The 27,577-nt window shown below is 41.3% G+C and overlaps 1 protein-coding gene across 3 annotated transcripts in view; it reads left to right on the top strand.

Annotated features, from left to right (window-relative positions):
• LOC122396891 (unconventional myosin-XV) overlaps nt 1-27,577 on the top strand; it is a 72,591-nt gene that overhangs the window by 22,889 nt on the left and 22,125 nt on the right. Inside the window, exons 8-26 of one of the 3 annotated variants that reach the window (XM_043395634.1) lie at nt 267-444; nt 519-797; nt 873-1,202; nt 1,299-1,586; nt 1,664-1,821; nt 2,033-2,410; nt 2,529-2,872; nt 2,945-3,616; nt 3,706-3,977; nt 4,039-4,215; nt 4,297-4,750; nt 4,980-5,788; nt 7,126-7,601; nt 7,840-7,922; nt 8,025-8,121; nt 8,206-8,417; nt 8,502-8,697; nt 10,238-11,234; nt 11,666-11,908. In XM_043395634.1, the coding sequence (XP_043251569.1) occupies nt 267-444; nt 519-797; nt 873-1,202; nt 1,299-1,586; nt 1,664-1,821; nt 2,033-2,410; nt 2,529-2,872; nt 2,945-3,616; nt 3,706-3,977; nt 4,039-4,215; nt 4,297-4,750; nt 4,980-5,788; nt 7,126-7,601; nt 7,840-7,922; nt 8,025-8,121; nt 8,206-8,417; nt 8,502-8,697; nt 10,238-11,234; nt 11,666-11,908 (6,643 nt within the window). Of the gene's footprint in view, nt 1-266; nt 445-518; nt 798-872; nt 1,203-1,298; nt 1,587-1,663; nt 1,822-2,032; nt 2,411-2,528; nt 2,873-2,944; nt 3,617-3,705; nt 3,978-4,038; nt 4,216-4,296; nt 4,751-4,979; nt 5,789-6,377; nt 6,483-7,125; nt 7,602-7,839; nt 8,122-8,205; nt 8,418-8,501; nt 8,698-10,237; nt 11,235-11,665; nt 11,909-27,577 lie in introns of all 3 variants that reach the window. The other 2 variants (XM_043395631.1, XM_043395632.1) reach the window with 2 other exon arrangements.

The following is a 27,577-nucleotide window of genomic DNA, read 5'->3' as shown; positions in this document are numbered from 1 at the left end:
CACACCCAAATGTTGGGAAATTAAGGTTGCATAGTCTTTCAGACAACTTTCTTTCGACTAGCCAGAAATAAAATAAAATATATTCAATATCATGTTAAAACTCTCTTTCCAAAAGATAAATAGAAAGGATAATGAATTTATGTTATTTTTGATATTGTTTGAAAATGTTTCCACGTCTGAGCGATACCTAAAGAATAGTCGAGCCATTTGCCAACGATTAACATAAATTGCTTGCATTGCCATTACTTTTGAATAATTATTTTTAGTGGAGTCATTGTCGGAGGAAGAATAACCCAGTACCTCCTAGAAAAAAGTAGAATAGTCACACAAGCGTCCGAGGAAAGGAACTACCACGTGTTCTACGAGCTTTTGGCTGGTCTCGATCAGCAACTGAGAGACAAATACGGTCTATTGACGCCGGACAAGTACTTTTACTTGAACCAGGTGATACTCTAAGCGCCAGAATGACGAGGATGCCGTTTACGTTGCACGGATGATGTTACAACTTTAGCTTTCAGGGCGGTAACTGCGAGATCGATGGGAAAAGCGACACCCAGGACTTCAAAGCTCTGTTGTCCGCGATGCAAGTGTTGGGATTCACGTCCGAGGAGCAGGACACGATATTCAAGATCCTCGCCAGCGTGTTGCACCTGGGGAACGTGTACTTCCATCGGAAGCAAATGAGACACGGCCAAGAGGGCGTGGAAGTTGGCTCGGACGCGGAGATTCGTTGGGCAGCCCATCTTCTTCAAGTGAATTCCGACGGGATCATCAGAGCCCTCACCACTAAAACAACGGTCCGTGGCGGAAAAAGCGACGCAAGAATCGCCCCAATTGTTCCTCGATCGACGGGTAATTGAGTCTGTTTATAGGAGGCAAGAAACGAGAGAGTCTTCACTGCGTTAAACATCGATCAGGCTCTGGATGCCAGGGATGCCTTCGCCAAGGCTTTGTACAGTTCGTTGTTTTCCTGGCTGGTCGCTCGCGTTAATCACATCGTCTACAAAGGTACCAAACAGACCGCCGCGATCTCGATCCTCGATATATTCGGCTTTGAGAATTTCACGGAGAACAGCCTGGAACAGCTGTGCATCAATTACGCGAACGAGAACCTTCAGTTCTACTTCAACAAGCATATTTTTAAATTGGAGCAGCAGGAGTACGCCAAGGAAAAAATTGACTGGACGACTATCAATTATACCGTAAGTAGAAATTCGATTGTTCTTGGTGGAACAAGACGAAGAAATTGCAATAATTGACATTTGAGTCGACAGTCAGCGTATTAATTACTTTCATAGGACAATCTGCCAGTGATACACTTAATTGCAAAGAAACCTGTCGGGATTCTTCACCTGCTGGATGACGAGAGCAATTTTCCCAAAGCGACGGATCTCTCGTTTCTGGAAAAATGTCATTACAATCACGCGTTGAGCGAGCTGTACTCGAGGCCAAGAATGAATTCCGCCGAGTTCGCCATTAAACACTACGCTGGCCAAGTTTGGTACAACGTCGAAGGTTTCTTGGATAAAAACAGAGACACGTTGAGACCAGACGTGGTAGAGTTATTAATAAGCAGCAAAATATCTGTGAGTTCCGCTGTCTTCGATGAGAACAATGTTTCATTGGTCGTGGTCATTTACGGCGATCGTTAATTCCTTTACAGATGGTCAGTAAAATGTTCCAACACGTAAGGACGACTCACGAGGCTAACAAAACTATGAATAAACCGAACGGCAGATTCGTCACCATGAAACCGAGGACGCCAACCGTGTCTGCACGGTTTCATGACAGTCTGCAACAACTTCTCGACTCCATGTCTCAGTAAGTATCGCTCGAATCTATTCCAACAAATGTTGATTGTAATTACAAACAGCTTAGCCGCGAATTTGATACAATATTTGACTATAAATTTACTCTGTAGAATATTCTATCGAAATGTAAACAAAGAACTTAAGGTTCTGAATTCTGAACCCTGAAATTAACAATTCGAACAATTTAGCTGTAATGTTGCAATGTTCGTTGAACGTTTCAGATGCAATCCGTGGTTCGTGCGATGCATCAAGCCAAATACTGAGAAGGCGCCAATGAAATTTGACATGCCGTGCGTGTTGGAGCAGCTTCGATACACAGGGATGTTAGAAACGATTCGAATACGGAAGACGGGCTACCCGGTGCGTCTTCTTTTCGGACATTTCGTGGATCGCTACAGATACCTCGTTTCCACGCATCTGCCCAGGGGAGCGCCAAACAAGGAGCTTTGTCGCATAATTTTGGACAAAGCTGCGCCGAGAGAGGCACAGTCTCAGTATCAGCTGGGACTCACCAGAGTGTTCCTGCGGGAATCGTTGGAAAGGACTCTGGAGTACAATAGAGCACTGATCTTAGAAAGGGCAGCCATAACAGTTCAGAGGTACGAAGTACTATATTTCATTCTAGCTTGGATAAATTAGAAAAGATTCTCAGAGTAGAATACGTTCAATAAATCTTTTATTTTATAAATATAATCGCTTTCAATTGCATAATTGCAGGTATACCAGAGGATTCCTCGCGAGGAGGAGGTTCCTGAACATTTCGCGAAGCACGGTGCTCATCCAAGCCGTTTATCGTGGCTATCGAGAGAAGAAGAAGTTCAGAGCGCTGAAAAAGGCGACGCTGATGGCGCAGAAGATATACAGAGGGAAGAAACAACGCGAGAGGTTTAGCGTATTGAAGGAGGAGATGGCGAAGAGGGCGGAAATCGAGAGGGCCAGCAAGGAACGAGCGAAAGCGAAACAACAACGGGAGGAGCAGGAAAGAACTTCGAGAGCTGTGGCTGGTGTCAATCATCTGGAAATCCCTGCTGAACTCGCGTTCATCTACAGCAAACTTGACGGTACTTTATCCAAGTAAAATATGGTCGACTAAAATTCACGTTAAATTCGAGTTAATTTCGTTAAAATTACAGACTGGCAACCAACGCACACGGAGAGGAATCTCTTGAAAGTCGTCGGCCAAGTGATCCCCATGCATCACACGTACGGTCTGCCGCCTGACATCGATCAGCATCAGTTTTCAAAATTCACGAACATTTATTTCAAAAGTCACATCTTCGGTATGAAACGTGAACCGATAAAAACGCCGTTCCTGGCGAAAGCACGGGACCAAGATTACACAGATTCGTTGATGATCTTCAAGATGATCCTTCGTTTCATGAACGAGAACAACTTGAGCGGCAAGAGGGAACAGGCTCTGGGTGATTACATCGTGAACAAAGGGATCGTCAATGAGAAATTGCGTGACGAGATTCTGTGTCAATTGGCCAATCAAACGTGGAAGAACGAGAACGACGCGAACAAAGAAAGAGGCTGGTTGTTGTTGTCGAACTGTTTGTCAGCTTTTCAGCCTAGTGCAACTCTGTTCAAGTATCTGCTCAAGTACGTGTCCGATCACGCGTACGATGGTTACAAAGCTTACTGTCAGAGGAAGCTTCTGCAGGGCGAGAGAACGATATTCAGGATAATGAACAACAATCAACAAATCGTGCATCATGTGCCGAGGAATTACCCGCCTTGCGTATTGGAGTGGAGGGCGAACAGAAACCGTGTTAACATGGCGTTGAGCGTAGGATTCTATGACGGTGGGTGTCAAAACATTGTCAGATATTGATAAAAGTGGGGTGGAATACAGAATCATCCGAACAAATTGATCGAGCCAAGTTATTTTCAGGCGAGACGATTACCTGTGCGATGGATTCGTGGACAACGTGCGAGGAGTTGGCCAATCTAGCTGTTCACAATCACGGTGTCGACAATTCCGGCTGGACCATCACTTTATGGAATCAGCTGGACGGTCCAGACGCCATCGTAACGGAGACCAATGGTTTCGATTACGTTCTCGACCTGATTTCCGAAATGGAGCTAGCGCCAGCATTCCCAGCCGCTAAACACATGTTCCTCGAACAGCGAAAGAACAGTTTCCCTCCCATCAAGAAGAGAGAAGTGAGTACCATTAATTTTACAGGGCGCTTTGCTAAATATAATTTTGCACGGCTCGTTTCAGCACACACAGATAATTCGAGAATTGGAGCAAGAAATAGAGCCACCTGTTTTGAAGACGTTCCAACCTCTCGAACGAAAACCAGTACCGAAACCGGTGGACAAACCCGTTGAACCGGAAATTCAATCGCCCAGGCGACCCGCTGTTCCTCCGCCGCAACCGCCTGTGGCGAAGCCATTGGTAAATTATATCACGATTCAAGTATCCAACGATCGAAATTTTTGCTAATAAAATTTATGTTTCGCGATTGCCTCCATTCAGGTGAGAAAGCAATCTCACGAAGCTATGCTGGAGACGACAATAGAGACTGGTCTGTCGCGGAAATCAGCCCTGAACGACAGATACTTCGAGAACGAGAAGCAACGTAGTCGTAGCTTGGACAATTTGCTTCAACCGGAAGTGGTGCCGTCGCCGGTGAAATTGGCGAACCTCGGATTATCGTCGTCGAAGCTGAACGAACGCTATCACAGTCTCGAAAGGATTGGGGAGACGTCTGCCGTGAGCAACGTCGAATACATGACGAGGAACGAAATCGCGCAAGAGAGGAAGTACAGCAGGATAACGAGAACAACGGAACCCAACATCGAAGAAGAAGATTTGACGATCGACTTCGAGTATCCCGATATCCAATCCGTCAGTCAAACAGGGAGATCGGAAGACGATAAGAGCAGCTACATCAGATCGCAAACTAGGTTCATCAAGTCTCAATATCCTGGTAAGTGTCATGGGTTTAGTAAATAGTACCGTCCTTAGAACATCTATGACATTCAGAGCGACGATATTGTCAGATTTTCTTCGTTGCTTGCTCCGTACCGAGTCTCGAACGTTGAGCCGATTATTTACGCGTTACTTTTGATCGATTCGATCGTTCCAAACAGAAAATCTGAATATCTCATTCTGTACAATTGTCAAGTGTCTGTGAACATTTTTCCCTGAATCTGAAGGTAAACGAGCACTGCCAGGTAGTCAATCGAGTCGTGCCTACATCGAAAAGAGCGAGTACGGCGTGAAATCATCCGCCATGTCTGACACGAGCGAAGCCCCATCCCTGGCGTCGCACGTGAGACGAGTTAGGGTGCCTAGTCAAGCTTCGGACGTGGATCAGTTCCTGGACGAGTTGTTCATGCCGGTTCTGGATGGGAATCTGGACGAACTGTCCGATGCTAGAAGTCTGGCAGCTAGCATCAAAGGCACGAGCGACGACAGGTCTCAGAGCGACGCTGTGATTCTCGAAACTCTGAGAAAGAACGACGTCGACGAGCGAGGTGGCAGAGGGAACCTCGAAACCGTCGACGACTTCATGGAAATGATGTTCGAGGGTTCTGAGAACGAAACGATCACAGCAAAGGAGTTGTTGGAGAGGATCAAGGGAGGGGGCAACATGGACATACCGAATCAGAACGCCAATTTTAATTTCGGTGCCATCACACCGGGAATGATGTCCCCGCCCATGATGATGCCAATGTTCAGTGCACCTCAACAGGTGCCACCCGCACAGAGTAGCAGCATGAACATGGGACCCGGATTCATGCCAATACCGATCTACAGCATGCAAGGTCTCAGTCTTCCACAGTATCCCAATTCACCACCGAGCCAAAACAACGACATGATGGCGTACCAGCAAAACCTGCAGAGAGCATTCCTGCAGAGCGCCATGGCGCAAAACATACAAATCCAGCAGCAACTGTTGGCACAGAATCAGGCTCTTCAGCAGCTGCTCGTGCAGAGTCCACAAAACTCAAACCAACAACCGGTGAGAAATTATTAATGTTAATCGGTTATCGTGAATAATTACATTGATACGTTGGGACATGAAAAGGTCTCCCCGATCATCTTTCGAGACGATAGACGTTTTCCCTGTGTCCCGTATAGCGCAAACATTAATCAAAGATCCGACCAGATGAGACGAGGCTCTGGGAATTTTCTCGTTAAAATTACTTGTTCGTCGTTATCGTCTCGGAAGATAATCGCAGAACATGCTCGAACACATCTCTCACACAAATACCAATACACTCTGTAAAAACAAACACAGTTTAATTCTTGATTGAATTCTTTTCTCCGACACTGCGTTACCTTGCCGCACAGTAACACTTTTGATGTCGTAACGTCCATAAACAGAGAATTGCATGTTAAATGTCATCACAGTGAATGGGATAGCCGTCATTCGGCGTGTCACTTTCACGATTCACGATCACATAACTGGTACTAACACGATCACTCTTGCACAACACTGCACGAGAGCAGCTTCAGTGATTGCGATCACTCTCGATGGAGGGATCGTGTCCCTCTGGACAATCCTGTGGGCTTTTGAGCCGCATCGCGGCATGGGTGTGTGTTTCCAGGGCACGGTGTTGTCCGCAGGCCCCTCCAGTATGAATCTTGTCCCCCCAGCCCCCCAAAACGGTGCCCAAATGGGGCCCAATGATTCCATTGGACGCTACTCCAAGGTATCTACCGATTTCATCTAACAAATAGAACTGCCGATCGAGTCACATCTACGTATTTGAACGTAACGATAATCCGTTTTATGTTAAATAAACGTGTACAAATATTGTAACATATTTTGATAGTATTAACTGGTTGTGGGAACGATTTCGATGAACGGATTCAGTGGATTCGTACAGTGAAGCGAGGGAATGTAGGTTCAAAGAAACTGTTGCTCAAGCATCCTGGCAATAATTCATAGCGAAGGACAGTAATTATATTCTACGATTCTCGGAGTGTCCGATGATTCACGCAGTTTGAAAAGATTAGCCTCTGATTGTTTATTACTCGTAATGAAAAATTGTGTCACGTTCGTTCGAAGAACGTAAACATAACAAACGTAAACTCGAAGTAACGTCTGAAATTATTTTATATTTTTCCAAGCATAAATTATTAACAATTTTCGCAAGCCTACACTTCTTCACGTCACTGTGCATAACAGGAAAAGTAAAGTCACTCGTAGCATGTTTACAATTTACTCTGTTGTAAAATATTTTACGAATCATCCTGAACTTAATTGGAGATGCCTTCAGTGAGTTTTAACATTATTTCACTTCGCGTATCGATGACAGGCAACCTCTGAGAAATAAACTGTGGCATTGTCAGGTATCGTTCAGAGAGCCAGAGGACGGTGAACTATGGTCCACGGAGAAGCAAGTTACGCAAGTTAAATCGGTACCGAACAGTCAGCGTCAAGAGGTGACGGTCAAAGCTCAGATCCATCGATCTCAGAGCCCACCCAGGAAGAATTCTGAAATCGTCAGAAAGACTAGCGTCGAGTATGCGGTGAGAAAGATCAGCGTCGATAGAAAAGTGGGCGATAAAAAGTTGTCGGGCCCAACGGACGCTAAAAGGGTAAACTCGAACAAGAACAACGTGCAGAGCAACTTCACGAACGTGCTGAGCGAGCTGAAAAATCGTAAGAGCAGCGTGGATAGCAATTTATCGAATTCGAGCAACAACAAGGGAGTGCCACCCCCGCCACCGATGCCACCACCTTTGGAGTCCCATGATCCTTCGGAATCGAGACCGTTCCTTGATCCTTACGGGAGGGCGAAAACGGTTCGAATTGGCAAATGGAGGCAAGTAATAATTATTAGTTATGCAACGGGAAATGTATTTAATTTCTGAGTTTATGTAACTCGGTGTAATTATGTATTTCATACTCTGCGATGCAATGCTCGTAATACTAAAGAACTGATTTTACTTTGTGGAGATGCTAAACTGAATCCTTTAAAATTTTAAGAAGGTTCTTACCATATTGTTTTCAATTATTCTACGATAGTAGTTGTAAAGATGTACTTGAAAAATCGTCTTCAGATGGCCTCCACCGAGCGACTCGAACGAAAATCAGAGCCAAGACAGTTTCATAGAGTTCAAAATGCGCCAGCAACACCAGCAACGTAAGATCACGCCACAATATCAGGAATACAATCAAGGTGACGGGGAACCTAGTACAGAAGGAGCAGTGGAATGGGAAGAATTTGAGATTGAAAATATTGTAGGGAACGAGGAGAGGGCGATTATGACGACATCGGCTTCCGCGTCTAAACACGAAAATGGATACAAAGAGGAAGGGGAGAAGAAAAAGAAGAAATCCAAGTACGACAATTTGTTTGTTTGTAGAGAATTCAGTGATCATCACTGTCGCAATGTTTTGTTGCTATCTGATTATGGTTTCTTCAGGTCTGCGTTGGAGGTAGGCGCTCAAAGGCCATCTCCGGGTAGCATTGGAAAATTGAAACTCAGCTCGGAGATGCGTCAGAGATTAGAGAAGGTGACAGCGAATCACAGTGTAAGATCTACGAAAACGGCTGAGAAACCCGCTCTTCCGCGGGAAGATGGTAAAGTGAAGCGTTTGGAAGACAATAGGAAGCTGCTTCTGGAGCAACAATTAGGTAACGTTGTTATCAAAGTTAGATATTCATAATTGTAGCAATTTAAATACTAGAAACGTGGTAACATTTGGTAATGTTTTAAAGGAGGACGGTGGGACGATTATGCTTCTACGGCTGATGACACACAAAGCGTCACTTCGAAAGGCACCACCGATATGATGACTCAAGCTCAAGTAGTCAGAACGCAAATTGAAAGGATGGAGAGGCCCGTGCCTCCTCCGCTTCCGGTGACACCTCCACAACCCCCTAGTCCAAGAGGTGGAAGCATGTACAGCAATAGGTATTCTTTCCCATTCTTTGGAACCACTATTTTGCATTTCGTTCTACCTTCGTCTGTACGGAATTAAAACCTATCTGTTTAAGATAGCTATTAACACTAAATCTATCAACGCGTAGTTAGTTCCAGAGAAAACCATTATTTACGACAGAATGCTTACGAAAATGAATTAATTTTCATTTTAAATACATAATATATAATCCATTTTTATCGTATAGTGGTCGATAGGAATTGCTGAAACTTCTTTGGGTGCATAGTGCCAAAGTAAATGTGAAATTAAACATAGAAGACAGCATAAATTAGAATAGTTTTTACATTCATCAGATAGGGGATGAATAGCCCTTTAAAATGAGCGTTTGTACAAGTCGATAGCTTGATTAGTTCCCGAGATATAGCGATTTTAATTTCAAGTCGATGCGGTTGCTAGTTTCGGAGATATAAGGGTCCGAAGCGTTTGTTTACTACGGCCTTGTCAAGGCCGTTGGCCGCACGTGACCGTAGTAAATAGTAAACGTGACGTCACTCATTCACGGGGTCACTCGGTCAACGTGCGACAAGGAGGTCCGACGCGACGCGTTAGACGAAGACAGCGATAGTCAAATTAAGAAAAATTACCTTTTACATAAATTGCGATATCTCCAAAACGGAAAGTCGTATCGACAAAAACGAAAAGCCATTTTAAAGGGGAGGCTTTGCCGCTGCCAACAGTGTTTTAATTATTGATAAAACACTAGTCATTTCGGAACTGCACGAGTGTAAAGTTTAACTATTTTTAATACCCATTAATGGGCTTTCAGAAAACGGAGACCGGGATTTTAAAAATTACCACTTCATATAAATTACGATATCTCGAAAACGGAAAGTCCGATCGACAAAATTCAAAAAGCATTTTAAAGGGGAGGCTTCACCGCTTCTAACCATGGATCAATTATTGAGAAAACACTAGTCATTTCGGAACTGCACGAGTGTAAAGTTTAACTATTTTTAATACCCATTAATGGGCTTTCAGAAAACGGAGACCGGGATTTTAAAAATTACCACTTCATATAAATTACGATATCTCGAAAACGGAAAGTCCGATCGACAAAATTCAAAAAGCATTTTAAAGGGGAGGCTTCACCGCTTCTAACCATGGATCAATTATTGATAAAACACTAGTCATTTCGGAACTGCACGAGTGTAAAGTTTAACTATTTTTAATACCCATTAATGGGCTTTCAGAAAACGGAGACCGGGATTTTAAAAATTACCACTTCATATAAATTACGATATCTCGAAAACGGAAAGTCCGATCGACAAAATTCAAAAAGCATTTTAAAGGGGAGGCTTCACCGCTTCTAACCATGGATCAATTATTGATAAAACACTAGTAGTTTCGGAACTGCACACATGCAAACTTTGATTTTTCTTTTTTAAGGAAACAATTTACTTCCAAAGTGTCTTATTTTACACACTGTCCTAAAAATTTACGTTCTATCTACTGCACCAGTTTTTCATGCATAAAATAGCATATAATATAAAATAAATATAACAAAAATTTCAGTCAATCGGGTGTGCCCCAACCGAGGTCGCCGCCAGCTCCAGTCGAACCAAAAACACGGGATTCGTTCAGAACGTCTCCGGATTCAGAAGCCTTCGACCACTTCTCCAAAAGTCAGCGCGACATGTTCAGTCACAGTCGAGACATATTCGCGTCCCAGCAGCACCTGCGAGAGAATCACGAGTACAGGAACGATTTCGACAAGTCTCGCTCGCAGGAGCAGAAATCCAAAGACTTCTATGGAAAAGACAGCACGGACCTGGCCAGTTCCGCCAGAGATAGAAACTCGGACTTTGACTCTCGTCGTGATTTGAATTCCGACATCTTCGATCCGAAATACGCTAGGGAGATTTTCGAGAACTCGAGTTCGAAACGGGATCCATTCGGGATGACCAGAGACGTCTCTCCGAAGTCCAGAGATAGCTTTGGCATGCCATCGTCTCGAGACTTTGGCGTGATGCCGAACACGAGGGAGTCATTCGCGGCTGTTCGACAAAGTTTCAAGAAAATGGACCGCGAGGTTGACAGGAGATCGAGCGTCGCCTCGACCCATCGTACGGACAAGATGGAGAGGATCGAAATCGAAGAATGGCCCGAGTTCCTTAGACCGGTACTGCCGCCAGCAGAGAAGCCAGAGATCGAAAAGGTCCAGGAGGTGATGAACACGAAACTCTATCCCCAGACTTCCACGGCTCATTTCACGTACAACAGAGTAACGTGGACGCTGAGGGTGAAGAAGGAAGTGTTTGCCCCGAACGAAACGCTGAACAGTCCACTGGCGCTACATTTGGTGTTCTGTCAGGTTGCTTACGACGTCCTCGCCACGTCCAGCATCAGAATCACCAAGGAGGACAGACAGAACATGCTGAAGATGCTGGACAACTACGGCATCACTCTGGACAACCTGCAGAGCACGCAGCACAAGATCACTATTAAGAAAAACGTCGTTGACATGGCCAAACAATGGCCTCTATATTTTGCCAGGATATTCCCAGTGTCGGTGAGTGCGTTTCACAGTCTGCTAATAATTAAGGCGAATTAAGTTCGACGCGTTAGTAGCTTGCTTTTTAAGCAGGCTGCAGCTAATTGCGTGTGTTGTTTATACATGGTTAATCATACGTGACATTTTAAAAAGGAAAGCCGCGAGAAGATGAGACGGTTAAATTAGAATCGCGCACGCAAACTTCGAGGATACGAAAGATTTATTGATTTAGTTTTCGGTTAATTAACAGACGGAATTTTGTATGGAGTTAAATAGCAACGCATAACATTTTTATTGGACGTAAAGTATTTTACCACTTTGCAATTTAATTATCATATTATTGGTCGATGCTTCTTCTGTTCTGTGTTCGTAGCAGTTACTAGAATTTTATTATAATATTTTCGTGAGTTTGCTGATTTCGGTGGTATCGAATCAATTTTTCGTAACAGATCGGGCCTCAACATCCGGAAACCCAACACGTGGCAGTTTCTCATCACGGTCTTCGATTAATCAAACGCACTCCAAACGGTGACCTGGTTATACTGGAGACTTTACCTCTGGAGGATATCGTGTCTGTGAGTTCTCCCCGTGTCGGTGTGTGCGTGATGCAAATTGCGTCTGGAGTCAGGCTACCCTTGCACACTAATCGAGCGCCACAGTTAACAGAAATGATCAACACCTACATCAGACTGGTGAGTAAAAACTATTTGAATCCATCAGCTAAAACGAGTTCGATTAATGAGACTTCACTGTTCGACCGAGAAGATGAGATCGAGTCGGCCATACTTTCACATTCTATTTTAGAGTTTTCTATTCTTAACATTTTAGTTCAATACTGATCCAGTTACAGCCATATAAATATTTGGCTAGAGAAAGTATTTATTTCGCATTTCCAAAAGTATAACTCACGAAAGATAATCTTGTGAAAGTTTCCTTTGTTCAATTTTTCGAACCTTTTCTTCTGATCATATCGCTATAATTCCTAGAAATATTCTGACCAGAAGTATAATTAATAGCCAGAAGAAATTTGGTTGCTCATTTTTATCAGCGTGAATCTAAGTTGTAATTACTTCTTGGGAAATAGGTCGCGTTGTAGAAAGTATATAAAATGAATTGGGCATATTTTGTATTTCTATGACGAACCGTGATTGACCAACTTCTGCCTGTCATTTTCTTCAGCAATCTCTTCGGTGATGTTGATAGATTGCTCTGTAACCGTTAGCTTCGTCGAATTATACAATTCAAATCGAGTGTAGAGCGAAGTAGAAATATTTCCTAATAATTTTTCCCAATATCAAACGTGCAAATTAATTGCAATTTAATTCTTAGCCTGGAAATTTGAAACATTAATAATGTCTTCTGTATTTGGTTATGAGAGCAATTAGCAAGAGACTTATTCACGTCGACGTTTCGGTTTGTGGTGAAAGCTCTCTTCTTTTATAATACGTAGATAAATTAAAATTATTTTAATACTGACTGCAATATTTGCTTTTTTCTTTCGTGCAAAAATAATTTTAATTATCCATATTGCCATATTTTAATAGAAACGTCGTTAGGATTGATAATTACGGTTTACACACAAAATCATGAAACATCGAAGCCGCATAAATCTATGCTGCGTATAATAGTTTCCTTAATCACCGACGCACTGTATCTCCACAAGGAGCTACATTATCACGGGTCTATACACATCTATTACTGAATTAATTAGGAACATAATGCAAATTTTCCGTTCTTACCCTCGTACCAGCTACTAAAACTAATATTCACGTTCGAAGCTTAACATCAAGTCGAAGATACAGTAATTATCAAGGACTTGATCAACAGCTCGAAACATTCCAAATCCAATTATCCTAGGCATCTTCATTAAGCCATTCCCATGAAATTAATGAATCTGGTGCACGAGTCTGTTCTCGACAAGGCTCGTCATTCGTTTCATTCGTACACGGGGCACGGTTTCCACCTTGGTAACGTCGAACGAAACCGATCGAACTGCTCGAATTAATCACCGTGGCTCGCTGGTAACCCATTACTCATCGGTCGTTTCGTTGCCACGAGATGGACCAACGTGATGTTCGCGGCAAGGTGTTTGCTCTATCGATCGTTCGTTTCAATTTCTCACGGGAAACTGGTCGCGCGGTGCTAATACGCCAGGCCCCGTAGCAGTAAACTTGCCAGGATCCTCGAAGGTCGGCAGCTACGTTGGATCTTGCGCAATTAATCGCGTACAGCCAGCCGACGTAACGCGATCGCACGTGTGGAAATCGGTACACGGCTGTAATAAGCTACCCGAGAAGGATAACGACGAGGAGGGGCATCGTTCGAGGCGCGCGTCCACCACCGACCACAGACAACGCGTTCCACCGCGATAATGCGTGGGTAGCGGAAAGCAAACCCACGATTTCCTCGAGGAAGGACGATCCCAAGTAACGATGTCCCCGGGGAATCGTCTGCGCGTGTCGTCCAGAGAAACGGAATCCGTGACCTCGCTGATGACTCCGTTAGAGCACGTTTTATACGACCCAATATCGTGGAACGTTGATCAAACATTACCGGATCGATTGCCTCGTTTCCGTAAAGTTTTGAGGATTTATACAAAAAATAAGGAAATAGGAATGAAATTTAAAAAAATAAAATTTAGTGAACATTTAAGAAAGTAACTAATGAGACCAACGTGAAAAATTGCGTAATTGAGACAAGTCTTGACCAGTTAATTAGAGCAATGATTCAAATATATGAGTGATCGGTTTTGTGTATCCGCTGATTGCTTTTCTCTGCATCTGCAGCCCGTAGCATTTCGTGTTCGATGGAGTACTCGTTACGCGCGTTTAACAAGCATAATTGTATTTGAGAAGCGATAAAGTTAAGCGGTGTATGTCCATAAAAGTAGATTAAGAAATCGACATGTCGTTCCCGATTCCGCGGAAAAGGTTGTTCGTGCAAGTATGTTATTAGTCAATGACCAAACACGATATGGGTGAAAGAGGAACGCGAGGGTTAACGAGATCCAAATGGGTTCTGGAGCGTCTTACATCGTGAAATCAATCAGAAGGGAAATTTCATTGAATATCCGGCATCCATATTTATTCTAAATATTTAAATCGTTGAACTACAACTTTCACGCTCCCAACTTTCAGTTCTTCAAACTATTGCAAATCATTACTTTGAAAGATTTATTTGCTTGTCAGGAAAGATTGTTTATAAAAGTTAATTATAACAAAAATTAATTCGAGAAAGGTCTAACTCTACCATCTAATCGACTCCCCATAAAACAATTTCTCGTAAAAGATGCAGATCTATTTTATCCTTTTCGCCGATCACGTTCGAATTAGTCTCAAAAACCATGAAATAAAAGACACGATAATTCAGTACAGGTGTCTTTCAACGAGAAACCCGTAATTCTAATGATTTTACTTCACGAGTTTGTCGTATTAAGACACGAAATATTTTTTCCCCCGTTAATTCAATATTGAACGTCGGTTCTCATTGTGAAACGTACGACGTAGTTCCTAAATAAGAGTTATCAACGTTATAAAGAAACGGTTCGCGATAAGAGCGCTGGCGATTGCCGAACGAAACTGTACGCAACAATGGCTTGCAGTCTTGTCAGCTGTGGCGTGAATGGAATACCGATTGATTGTCATAAAAGAAGACAAGTAGATTTATCGACGAATATACAAAGAGACGCGATTTCGTTGCCCGATCGAACCGTTATTTCGAAATCCTCGGAAAAATGATTTGCACCGAAGAACGAATTCCCTTTGAAATTAACTTTAAATTAAATTGGTGAATCAGATGTGAAACAAAAGACACAATATTTGAATATTTCAAAATTATATGTGATACGTGTGGATACCTATTTTTCTAACCGAGCAGTAAATCTGCATATTTATTCGCACCTGTCATTTTTCGCCCTTAATCTTCAGGTATCACGACGTTGATCTCCGAAGAAATATGACTCTAAAGGAAAACCCAGATCCTTTCTTAACCGATGATACGGGCTTGCCATTGAATAGTAGCATACGTGCCACGATATTCGTGTGACACTTGAACCTCTACATTGAGTTCCATGACGTTCGATGAGAACGTGGGACCAGTCAATCGATCAGCCCTATCATTTTACTTCTGCAATCAATGGCGTAGCGAAGCTTCGACAGGCAAGGGAATGTCTCTCAAATCAAAAGGGAATGGCATAAATAATTATTATACGATAACAAAATGTTTAATCCTCGCGAGATTCAAATTCCTTGCATTCGTTATCACTAGACATATTTTTCTTAATAGAATTAATGAAATAGGAGATTTGCAAAGGATCGTCTCAATCTCTACATATAATAATTCCTATTTCTTATATTTTTGTACATTAAGTGCATTCTATAGTCCATCGAAAATTAAAATTTCCCATAAATGGGAGATCTAGTCTAGTTCATCACCGAGGAAGAGATACATTTGGAGATAAGAAGATGCCAACGAGATCTCAGGAATTTGGTTTTAATATCCACGAAGGCTACGTGCTATATTTAGAAAATGGAGATCATTATCGACTCATTCTTTATCAGGGCCGATCGAAAACTGTCTACGCTGATGATAGGTCGTTGATACGTTCCCCGGCGTGGGGAAGAAAAAGAGGAAGAAGGAGGCATTGGCCAGCATATATGACCACTCACTGGAAACGCAATTTACACTAGGCGTTGCCCGAGGTTGCCTCGTTGCGTTACACTGTATCCTGGCCGATCGTCGCTAATTGGTGTCGGTCGATCGCTTGCGGTTCACTCGCCTGGCCGGAACAATTTCAAGATCGGAGAAATACGAAAAGTCCGGTTCCATTCCTGTTCAGCCGCGAAGGAAACGTACCTGCGCGTGCCACGGGGAATTCCTCGCGACATATTTATCAACGCTTAACTTTTTCTACTTTGACATACGGCGTGCAAGAAGCACACGATATTAAATAACGTTCGTTCATTTGTCTCACGGCGCTACACGGTACACGTTAAATCATTTTTAGAGCGAGTATTGATAGGAAGTCACGCGAGAAACTTCCTTTTTAAATTAAGAATTTTTTAAAAATCAGATTTCATGAGAACTAGTTCACAGGAGAGTTTTTAGAGACACACGGCTAATCAGAGTTAAAGTTGTACAGCCCCGACACGCGACGGTTCCATCTGCATAAGCAATTGTGCGTACCCCAAGAAAATTTGCTATTAAATTTCCGTAATTAGTGTAATCACGTTCTTCGCTAAATGAAAATAGGGATAGCAATAAATAACGTTAGTTACGTGTATGCTGCGTCTCTGGAACTGACTCATTCATGCGTTATTAGCGAACAGTTAGAATTATCGTGATAATATCGGTTATGTAATAAACACGCGAAAAAGAAGGTAAATAATTATAGCGACGAGCAAACATTTTTTTGGGCAATTATTTGTTCAACGCTCCGTTGGAAATGAAAAGTTTCAGAGGCTGGTATGCGACGCGATTCGTTGTGCAATTAAGTCGACGATGATTCCATGTTCAGAAATAAATCATAACGGCGTAATACCGACAGACGCACGATAAATGCCTTTCTTTGTTTCTCATCCGATTGTTAATGTTGAGTGGCCAGTCTTCTCTTCGTCATGAATTGCTAAGTTTCCTCGACTGATAATATCACTCGGTTGCTCTCCCGGAGTATTATTCATCGCCATACACTTTACTTCGGAGTCTAAGTACGCGCAAGGTCTGCTTTACTCGCGTAATAACACAAATAAGGAATTACGGGCTATTTTCTTGAGAACTGTTAGGAATAACAGGATCATTCGTTTTACTGCATTAAAGGAAGATACGGGGAGATATATTTGCATTAGTTATGCACCGATAACGCAAATGATAGTGTTAGATGTTCAAACTGGTACCGTTAAAACAATTAATAAATGTTCACAAGTATGTGCACACTATTTTGAATTTTTAATCAAATAAAATCTTAACCAGAACATATCTGTTTTACAGAATTAAAGGGGTTCGTAGAGAAATCGTAAAAAATTGGAAAAATTATTTTATTACACTGTCGTAAACCTGAAAACTAATAAGCGATTATCGAGGACGATTCCTAATTACACGAGAAATAGTACGAGCGTGCGTTCTTCAATTTACGTTTTCCAAGTTTTAACGATTCATAAAAATCGCTGAGATAAACGCAATTTGTCACTCGTGACTACTAATTTCTCCCCGGACGAGTTAAAAAACAGGATTCTCGGAGTGTGTCTTACTTAATTCGTAACGGAAGTTTGAATGAAATTGATTGCGTTATCAATCACGTATCGCGTTGCTTTCGGACCTAAATATTGAAAATTGATTACACGTACATCGAGGATGACACATTGATTATCAATTGTGGAATCATTGCCACCATTTAGCAGGTGCTGCGATCGGACGTGTATAAAATATGGAGTACGAATTATTCGCCACGAAAACGACGCGATATCGAACGAAAATTCTCTTCGAGTGATGAATGATCCCAAAAAGAATTTGCAATCCAGAAGGAAGATTTGCAGCCCTATAATTTTACGTATCTCCATCAATCAGATTTCTGTAAAAGGGAAATTGTACAGCGCGTATGCCGCGCTTTCTTAATAATATATCACGAGAAATATTCTAGAAAAAGATTTCAATAATTCTCTTTCTTCGTTAAAAGCGTTTGTATCCGAGAGAAACTATCCAGCGATATATCGATGGAAATTATAGGTAAACCTAATGCAATTGTTCGTGACTATTTAGAGACACGTGGTTGACGAGAAGCAAATGACAGGTTATTATCAGCCGTAATTAAATTCATTAAAATTCAAGGAGTTGAATCGCGCGACAAACGATGAGAATGGAAATGTAATTGACCATTATTGTGCGAGATCCACGGAGTTCGCGGCTAAAAACGTCACTTAAAACCTTCGAAGACGCCGACTTCTTCCGGCCAGCTCGGCCATTGTGCGAGACGTCAAGCTTCGTGCACGATGTCGTCACTACGCTCGTGACAAAAGAGGCGAACAACAATTTGTTACCGGTTTTGCACCTTTCGAATGCCTTTTCTAACGAATAGGCGTGTGGTTGGAAAACTTTCACGTTTCACTGTGATTTTGCCTCCAACGTCGCGTTCGTGACGCAATTTGGAAACTCCGACGCGTCCGGATGTCGGGTATCAATCGTTTTTAAAGCTCTCGCGCGTTAAAAACAAAGCTCAGGGTGGCTCTCACTTAATTGACAACTTTGAATTTAAAGACAGCGAACATAGACTTTACAGAAAATAATTCAGACAGTCTTCTACAATTAAAAAACCTATAGAAACTATCGTGGAACGTTGATTTAAGATACGTTAATATTTCATAATTAAATTTTTTGGTTTGAAGCAAGTTTAAGGGTTGTTGTTGTTCCTGTGAATTCCTTTTTAAAAGCTCACTTTTACTACGACGATGATCAGAATCAATAACGCGTAAGTACGACTTGGACATCTGCATAAGTAGAGACAGTGAGTAATGGGCAGACGGCGTCAGGCAAATCGTGATCGATCGCACGCGTATCCAAGAAATTTTTTAATTCAATTACCTTGTAAACGAAACATTATACAATCAAATTTTATTCTGCATTTTCAATTTATTTTTTTATAATATAATGGAAGCTTTGTATATCTTTTAATTGCTTCAGTTTAAATCTTATTTCCACCATCGTCCACTATATTCATTTTTACTTTAGTATCTAATACTGTAGCTATAATTTTCTCGGTTAAATTTAATAACAGCTTATTACTAGGAATAACTGGTATGTATTATTATTATTAAATGACGTGTCCTATCTACGAAATTGTACGTTTCCGACCAGATTCGCACATTCTTAGTCGACGACGCGATCCTTTGGAATAAAAAATTTTCTTAATAAGATAACGTTGAGATTCGCTTGGCTCTCCGGTTCGGTTAAGTAAATTCAACGATGATCTCGAAGCGAGGACGTTTTCGTTCCTCCTTAAAGTAATATTGGCCGTCCAGTGAATATTTCTTCGCGGATAGAGGAGCGTTTACGATTCCGAATACCGAATACCGTTTTAGAGTTGCACAATTTATGATGCTCTTCGCAGACCCATTTATATACCAGTCGCATCTTTGCATTCCATTACGGCCGGAGACAAAGGAAAAAGGTATTCCCGTCAGCACGGGGGAAACGTCGATTCGTTTCGCGGCGACATCGTCTCTCGTTTCTTCGTTCGCAGCTCGCGCCACCGCGTAATAGCCAGTACTCCGCGACTGTAAACACACGGCGCACAGGTGCATCGGGGGCCCAAGGCGCGCGGGTCTTGGAGAAAAAAAAATCTGACATCATCGTAGATTTCTCCCCCCGGTAAAAAATCGTCTTGTCACACACTCGGCGCAATTACGCGACGAGGAAAGACGCAACCGAGCCGGTTCGGGTCAAACTCTATCGCGCATAGAAGAAGAAAGTCCGCTTTGTACGCTGCCCGAGCGTATTTAACTAGCTGGATTATTGCAACGTCTCCGTGCTGGAATTTACACATTCGACATTTTCTTAATCTCGAGAGATTTATTGCTTCGAATACCTTCGACGTCTACCGATCGAAATAGCAACGAACGCTTTAGTAAAACTGCTAAACTGTTTTTATATATCAAAAAGAATTTTCTTTTATAAGTGGTAGAATCTGTACAAAATTCCATCGCGAATAATTTCGTGGTCGAGAGGGTTAAAGCGGGGAGAAAATTTGAAGAAAACTGGGATCACGCGTGAAATTAATTTCCTCTTTTCGTTTCTCGCGATGCACTTTTGCGGATCGGATGCACACCGTTGCATGCGTGGCAGGTTTCTCGGATATTCCGCAGCCGAAGGAGCCGAAGCCACGTAACGTTCAGGCGCGCGGCTACTTAGGCTTCTTTCAAGCGATTCAGAGTTCAAGCAACTCGTGTTTACCGGAGGCAACACCTTCTTTCTCGCGTACGTTATACCGGGGCATGGAGGCCGGAAGTCGTTTGAATTGCTAATGGCCCTGGCAACGATCGTTATCTCCTTCTGACACTCGCCGTATGGCCTAAATTCTCTCGCGGTGTCCTTCCCGGGTTTTCAAAGCCATCCTGAACCTTCGCGCGTCCTCCGTGCACCTCATCAGGCCCAGTTTCACGCGAAAGCAATCGATATCTTGCTAGGGTTGTTTGGATAAAATAGACACGAAGTGAACATTAGATACAGGGTGTTCGGCCACTCCTGGGAAAAATTATAATGGGAGCTTCTAGAGCCCAACATAAGACGAAAATCAAGAATATCAATTTCTTGACTGAGGCTTCATTAAAAAGTAATTACAAAATTTCAAATCATTCTGAAAAAATTGTTTTTGGTTGCAGGGTTCAATTACAATCATTTTTGGTGAATACACATACCCCTGAAATCCCAACCACTTTCGAGAAAAAAATTCGAGTAGGTACTGAAATTTTAGACAAAATTAAAAAATTTCAAATCATACTAAAAAAATTATATTTAGTTACAAGGGTCAATTACAAGCATTTTTTATGAATAGACATACCCTCGAAATCCTACCCACTTTCGAGAAAAAAATTCGAAAAGGTGTGAAATTTTTCGACAGAATTAAAAAATTTCAAATCGTTCTGGAAAAATTATTTTCGGTTGCGGGGGTCAATTACAATAATTTTTGGTGAATAGACGTACCCCCGAAATTCAATGACAGAGCAATTAAAGAAAAGTATCTCTTTGGAGGAATAATAGTATAAAATCTAAAATGTTATTTATTAGATTTTTGACAGATACAATTTCTTCAATTACGTAATAATCCATGAAATACGCAATTGATATTTTGATATCGATATAACTTATCTAAAATTGCGATATAAATAAACTGGTCATTGCTTAAAAATAAATTATATTGTGAACTGCATGCTGCACTGCGCAATATTTGCATAAAATGCCCGACGCAAGAAAACAGTTAATTGAAAACTATAGAATGGCGAGTGCAATCTTTGGAGTATATGGTTCATTTACGATCATGCATGACGTCATGGTTTGTAATCAGGATTTATTGTATCATAAAAATTGAGGACGCGAGCATTTCAGAAAGATGCACTTTCTGTATTGCATAACACTCGTCTGAAATGGTAACGCCTGATGCAAAGAAACAAGCTAAATTATCTAATGGTCTAGGAATGTGAATTCAGTTCTTGCAATTAATTTCTCATTTGGCATCATAAACTGTCCTTTTCATTTCATAGAAAACTATTGTACTCTGGACAATAGGGGACATTTATATAACTATACATTAATATTGGAAACACAAAAATAATGGGAACATTAGATAATATTTTGCATATTCTTTCTTTATTCTCCAATATTCTAAAACAATAACAAAAATTGTCACAATTTCGTCAATGCTTAGTCCACGTAAATCTTCTCGTTTTGCATGTGGAAACGCATTTACCGTATTTGGAACGCAAGAATTCGATTCCAGAGTTTCGTTTTCGCGGGACACGGGCGCGTAACTTCGAGGAAAAGGGAATTGCGAAAGAGTGGACGTCGAAAATGGAAAATGTGACGCCTGTTCGCGAAACAGGGAGAGTTTTCTAGGAGTCGACTAGTCTTTCTAGTCACGACGAACGCCTTTTACAACGCACGATCATGCTCGGGGAAAAGATTTCGCCTGGATCGACTTCTTTTCGCCGCATTGGCGCGTATTACGGCGTTGAAAAAGGATCGAAGACAAATGCGACTAGTTAGAAAATTACCTACTGGACCAACGACAGGCGAGAAAGCGTCGAAAGCGTTTCACAAAGGGTCGAACTGGATCGAGTTTCTCTGTCAAGTCTTCTCCTAAAATCGCCAATTCATTCGAGTTCCACTTGATACGTTTCGAGTTCCGTAGTTTCATAGTTTCTTCCTCGTAAAATTTTCACGTACCATTTTACATCGTTCGTTGTATTGGTGAAACCTAATGCTTTATTTAACGAAACGCCCTTTTAATCGAAGTGTCATCGAAGTTTCATGCTGCAACTCGAATGAAACCCCTAAAGGATTTGCTGAGCGAACAAAGCTTCGATCGCGTCTGTACGTGGTTTTGCTATACATTGTCTAAACGACTGCATAATCGTCGATGAGCCTCTGTCTCGCCGCGATTGCTAAATCATCAATGATTTCATCGAGCAGAGGAGTAAAAAGATGGAGGTCTTAAGGTCGTGTGCATAGAAGCGTGGGAACTTGTCGTTGAGGCTTCGTGTGTGGAAGGAACCTCGTTACTTCCGGCGGAAATGAACGACGATCATTGTTCATGTTTTTATAAAATTTTGATCATTATTGCAATATGGATAGTATCTGAAAATAACGCTCGACTGTGCAACAGTTGAAGTCCATAGTGTCGTGTTTACTTTCTATTTAGAAGAAAACAGAATTGTTGGATAACGGATGATCGAAATGTAAAAGAAAGTTACATTGTTGTTTAACGTTTACCATGGGAATAAATCGATTGTTAGTTTCGGTGAAAAATTACAGTCACGTGCGTTGATCGTTAAATTTTCTTGGGCACGTGAATCGAAGTATGTCGAGATTATTATTTAGATACTAATCGGGAGAAAAGAAGAAAATGTGTCGTGACTTTTGGAAAATGGGAATGAGGCCGCACGTTTAACGATCAGGCTTCTCTCGACGGGGCTCGTGTATTATGGGACCCTGAAAAGGGTCCCAGTGTAATCGTTCGTTTCCGTTAACGACAGGTGCGCCTGCTGTTACCTGCACACGCATGAATCACGCATCTTTTGTGTAGCTTCTTTTTCGTGTGGCGTCGATCGAGAATTTCAAATTATGGGAGGGCCTCGTTCGTGATTCGTCGAATTTCTATTGTTTGCGAAAAAGCCTGTATTTTGAATAGAATTCTTTCTTTTCAATCGCGTCGAGATTCATTGCTACGTTGAAACCCTTAAAAAGTGAATAAGGCCTGGTATTATCAAATTATAAATTGAGATATCTACAGTAGTGATGATTTTGAAAAAATTGGACATCGTAGCAGTTATGGAACTCTTTTAATAGGTACCTTAAATAATTTAAATGGAATATTTTTAATAAAAGTTCTAACTTTAAAAAATATATGTTCAAACGTTTCAAGACATAAGTAGTCACAGTTTTTGCGAATATAACAACAATAAAAACAAATGTCGCGTAGTCTTCAACATCAGTGGATACGCAGGGTACTTTCACAGACAGAAATTTTTATTTTCGCTGAATGCATTCATCGAGTAAAACAAATTATAATGTTTCGCGATGAATTACTATCACTTCCGACTTTTCCTGCGCCTTCCGGTTCTGATTTCTATTTCATTACGAACGTCTCTGCATGCACTGTCCTTATAAGCAACCACTTTTCGTATTCCTTGATGCTGAAACGAAAAGAGAAGAAAGGAATAAAAGTTTTTAAAGTATACTTCTTTCAATGAAAGAATCAACTCGAACGCCAAAGTAATATCAATAAGCTGGTTTAAATAAATATTGATTTAATGTTCGAGTTGATTGATACAACAAGCATCCTTTACGTTTAATTTTAGTTTATATATTAAACGAAGTGTAACGAGTATCATTTACCAATTAGAAATAATAATGTAAATTCTTTCAAACGTCTAGATTTAACGTAACGTTTCTTAACTGCACATTGATCTAGACATCAAAACATTCATCAAAGTAATTAATGTATCTTCGTCTAGATTAATTTACTTCCTGGCTCTTCTTCTTGGTTTCTTTTTCTCCTTTGAATGTTCGTTTATTGCCAAGAGCGAGAACCATTAACCAGCTGTCGCCAATGAGAACTTATGGCTACTCTTTGCAGCGATTTCAAACTCTAACTTTATCGCACAGCAAATCTTCTTCCACTCGAACGTGCACGTTTCATTTTGCAAGTAATCGTGTTTTCTAGATGAGAATTAAAAAAATTGATTTTCCGTTATAAAATTAATTGATGAGGATTAATCTGTCACGAGCATTAATAATACGAAGTTCAAAGTCTGTGTGTTTAGAATTTCTCTGCAAGTCCTACTACTTTATTCGATTCAAATAAAATTTCGATTACTTTTTAATTAATTTAAATTGTGGAAATATTAGCTGTAAAATAGCCTTAGATCTATACACTATAGACTTCTAATAAAAGAAGAAAACTTGCAAGGAAGAGTAATTTCTGCTAAAACTGAGGGGATTGAATCATCGCAAGAACGTGCAACGAATATTACCAAATTTACGTTGCATCAAACTTTCTGTTTCGAGACGAATAAAATTCGCGCTGTTTAATGAAACAAGACCAGCAGGAAATTTTCACTGGCCGGTTACGAAATAAATGTGCATGCCTTCAACGTCTAACTGGAACTTTTCTATTCCACATTCCTTGTTTTGTAACGTGCATACCGACATGGGGTATTTCCCATTGGCGTTCGATGAGAATGCACTTCGATGGTCAACGAACGATTAAGTCTACAGGCTATTGTGCGCGCAGAATACTAAACTATCAGGTCGAATTCGAAAAGATCTATTCTTCAGGAAGCGTAATACGGCTGCAACACCTGAAATCTCGTTACTGTTTATTCAGAACATTAAGCCCCGTGTTCAAATTGAAAAAGAAATGAAATTCCTCGAGAGACTAAGAACGCTTGAGTTCCTTGCAATTTATTATGTACAATTCATTGGCTCGAGTTAATTCCAGCTCAGGCGTACGAAGAAACTGTGCACTCGAAATCTTAAAATTGTATCTTTAATTGTTTTTGCTCCTGCTTTTTTTTTATAAAAGATAAACTGAACTTGAATTTCTCGTTAAAGCAGATATTTGCATCCAGAGTAGTAACATAACTAAGGGTATCTAAAACCTGTTTATTATGTCATAAGCTTCACTGACCTATGTTAATTGCCTTTAAGTTAACCGTCCATCCATTGACTGCTAAACATTCGTCTAGTTCTCTCGTACGCGCTGTCCATTCGTAACTAGAAAACTGTATACCCAACATCGTTCTGTCATACCAATTGAGGGAATCAAATGCAAAAGAATTCAGGCGCGTGCAATCTAGCATCGCCATAAACGAGCAGTTTCTTCGAATTGCAATTCCGAACGTTCAAGTTGTCTTAATAGTTTTGGACGTTGATACTTGAATAGCGTGGTAATTTACAGTCTCGCGTCTTATGTTTAATAGATCGGGGTAAAGTGACTTGCGATGTTGAGTTTATATTGCAGCCCCGATGCGTAATGTTTTATGCATTGTTCTTAATTAGATTTCAATCTTTGGTACTATGCAAACGAATCGCTAACTACGCAAAAATGAAAATTCTGATGTGTCTTTAGCAATGTACACAACTTCCTTTCACGTTTTAAAAATAACTCTATCCTACGTTATTAAGATAAAAAAATGATGATGTCCGTAGGAACACAGAAATTCTTACAACTTGACGGGCACCTTACCAATCCAGCGAGATCTTTATTTCTCAGCAGTCCTTAACGATAACGACCGAATTTCTATTACGAAATTACCCAAGGTTGTCCTCTCACGTCGCCTCTAATGTTCCCAATCTAAATAACTTCGACGTCTCTATTTAATATGGCCGCTCGTCTCGAAAGTTTCACTCGGTTATCTAGTCGTTCCTCCGAAAGGACCCCGGGGAAACGTTTTTACTCCACATTCCTCGTCTCGTTATGTGCATTCCGATCAGAGTGTAATGTAAAATGAAGAAGGAAACGCGGGAGAGAGGTTCTAGAACGCAAATGCGGGACGAGTCATTGGCACCGCGCTGTTCTTCGTTCACGGAATCAACGAGAGATGAAACGCATCGAAGCCCGTCGAATCAATCGAAATATAGTTTAATACAAAGGCAAATGATTTTTTTAAACTTTGAAAAACGTGATGAATTCGGTAGGTCAATGTGTACAATCGTTTACTTAAAATATAGGATAATTTACTTTTTAAATATAGAATCTTTCGAACAGTCATACATAAACATAGTCCTATTAATTCGAAGCACACGCGTTCATCGCTGCTTTGTATTCAGTCCTGCACCGGACACTGAAATAAATTTCAACAGGATTGTTGTTGTTTTTCAGTTAAAAACAAACATATGGAAAGTTCATATTCGTGTCAATGCAATAAAACCTTATACGTGTTTTTAACAATTCATAAGTTTCGTTTCGTATGTGGAACATGAAAATAGTTACAAAAATAAATGTGTCGTTTCATCCAGGTTTCTCTGGTAATCTCGTCTGTACAACTAATCTATCAAACTCGCTTTAGACGCAATTGCAACGTGATCAAGTGACATTTGTCTCGATATCTGTAAAATTTTAAGCAAATCAGTTTACCGGATCTCAATAAGCCACAGGAATCAGCTTGGAAACCGTCATTTCAAGAAAAACGAGTTTAAGGTTTGGCGTACAGCGCGAGAGCGTGTAGAACGTTCAGTTTTAAGTCGTACAATTTTACCACAATCGTTTAGAACAGTACATTCGATATTTAATTTTTTTTAAAAATGTTAAATCAAAAAATTCGTTTCTCTTATTGATAAAACAGTTTATTCGTGTATCGAGTGACTTCCAATGGGTTTCTCTGGCAATGATTGATTCCAGAGCGCTGAATCTGTATTTCTTTTTTTTAATATCGTGTGTAATGGACAAGTAGCAACCCCTCCAAGTTTTTTGCGGACCGATTGAATCGGAAACTCAAACGAAACCGTACGTCGAGTGGCCATCGTCGCTCGAAACGCACGCCGGTACACACCGATGGAAAGGCTCGACCCAGATATCGGTGTTTCGATGGTACCGGCTAGCAGAGCGCAACCAGCGGCGAACAGCGCTGTCTATCGGAAGCCGCACAGCTCTTCAGTTCATCGACTGTCGTCGTGCTGTGCGCTAACTCTTTAGCCGCGCGCCGTGTTCATAGCGTTTCGCCGTGTGCGTCGCGTCTTCATCGTCGCGATCTCGAAACCTCCAGCACCGGTGAACATTCGCGCAGTACGCGACTGGTGTTCTTATCGTGTCGATAAGGTGATCAGTGAGTGTCAGTGGCTCGATTCCCGCGGAGAAGTGTCATGTGAAGCCTTCGTACGGTTCGTTTCCCTTTCTTCCCTTTATCTTGAATGTACTGTGCACTGTGAGGAATTCAAACACCGATTTCTTGGACGTTCCGGCGATCGTAGCGAGATACCCCCCCACCAGAAATCTAATCCATGTTGATAATTTAAAGGTTGACGAAGTTCGAGAGCGTTTAGAGCAGTCAGAATAGCAGAAGTTTATTGCAACGAGAAGATTGTTAAATTTTGATAAGAATTGTTTGGACATTTAGAGATGTTGGAAATAGGAAATGCAATTGTGACCAAGATTC

This window comes from Colletes gigas, unplaced genomic scaffold, assembly GCF_013123115.1.
Source record: "Colletes gigas isolate AHSC1104 unplaced genomic scaffold, ASM1312311v1 Colletes_gigas_Sc00008, whole genome shotgun sequence".
Classification (NCBI taxonomy): Eukaryota; Metazoa; Arthropoda; class Insecta; order Hymenoptera; family Colletidae; genus Colletes; species Colletes gigas.
Note: the sequence above shows the minus strand (reverse complement) of the source record. Positions and strands in the feature narration are given on the sequence as shown.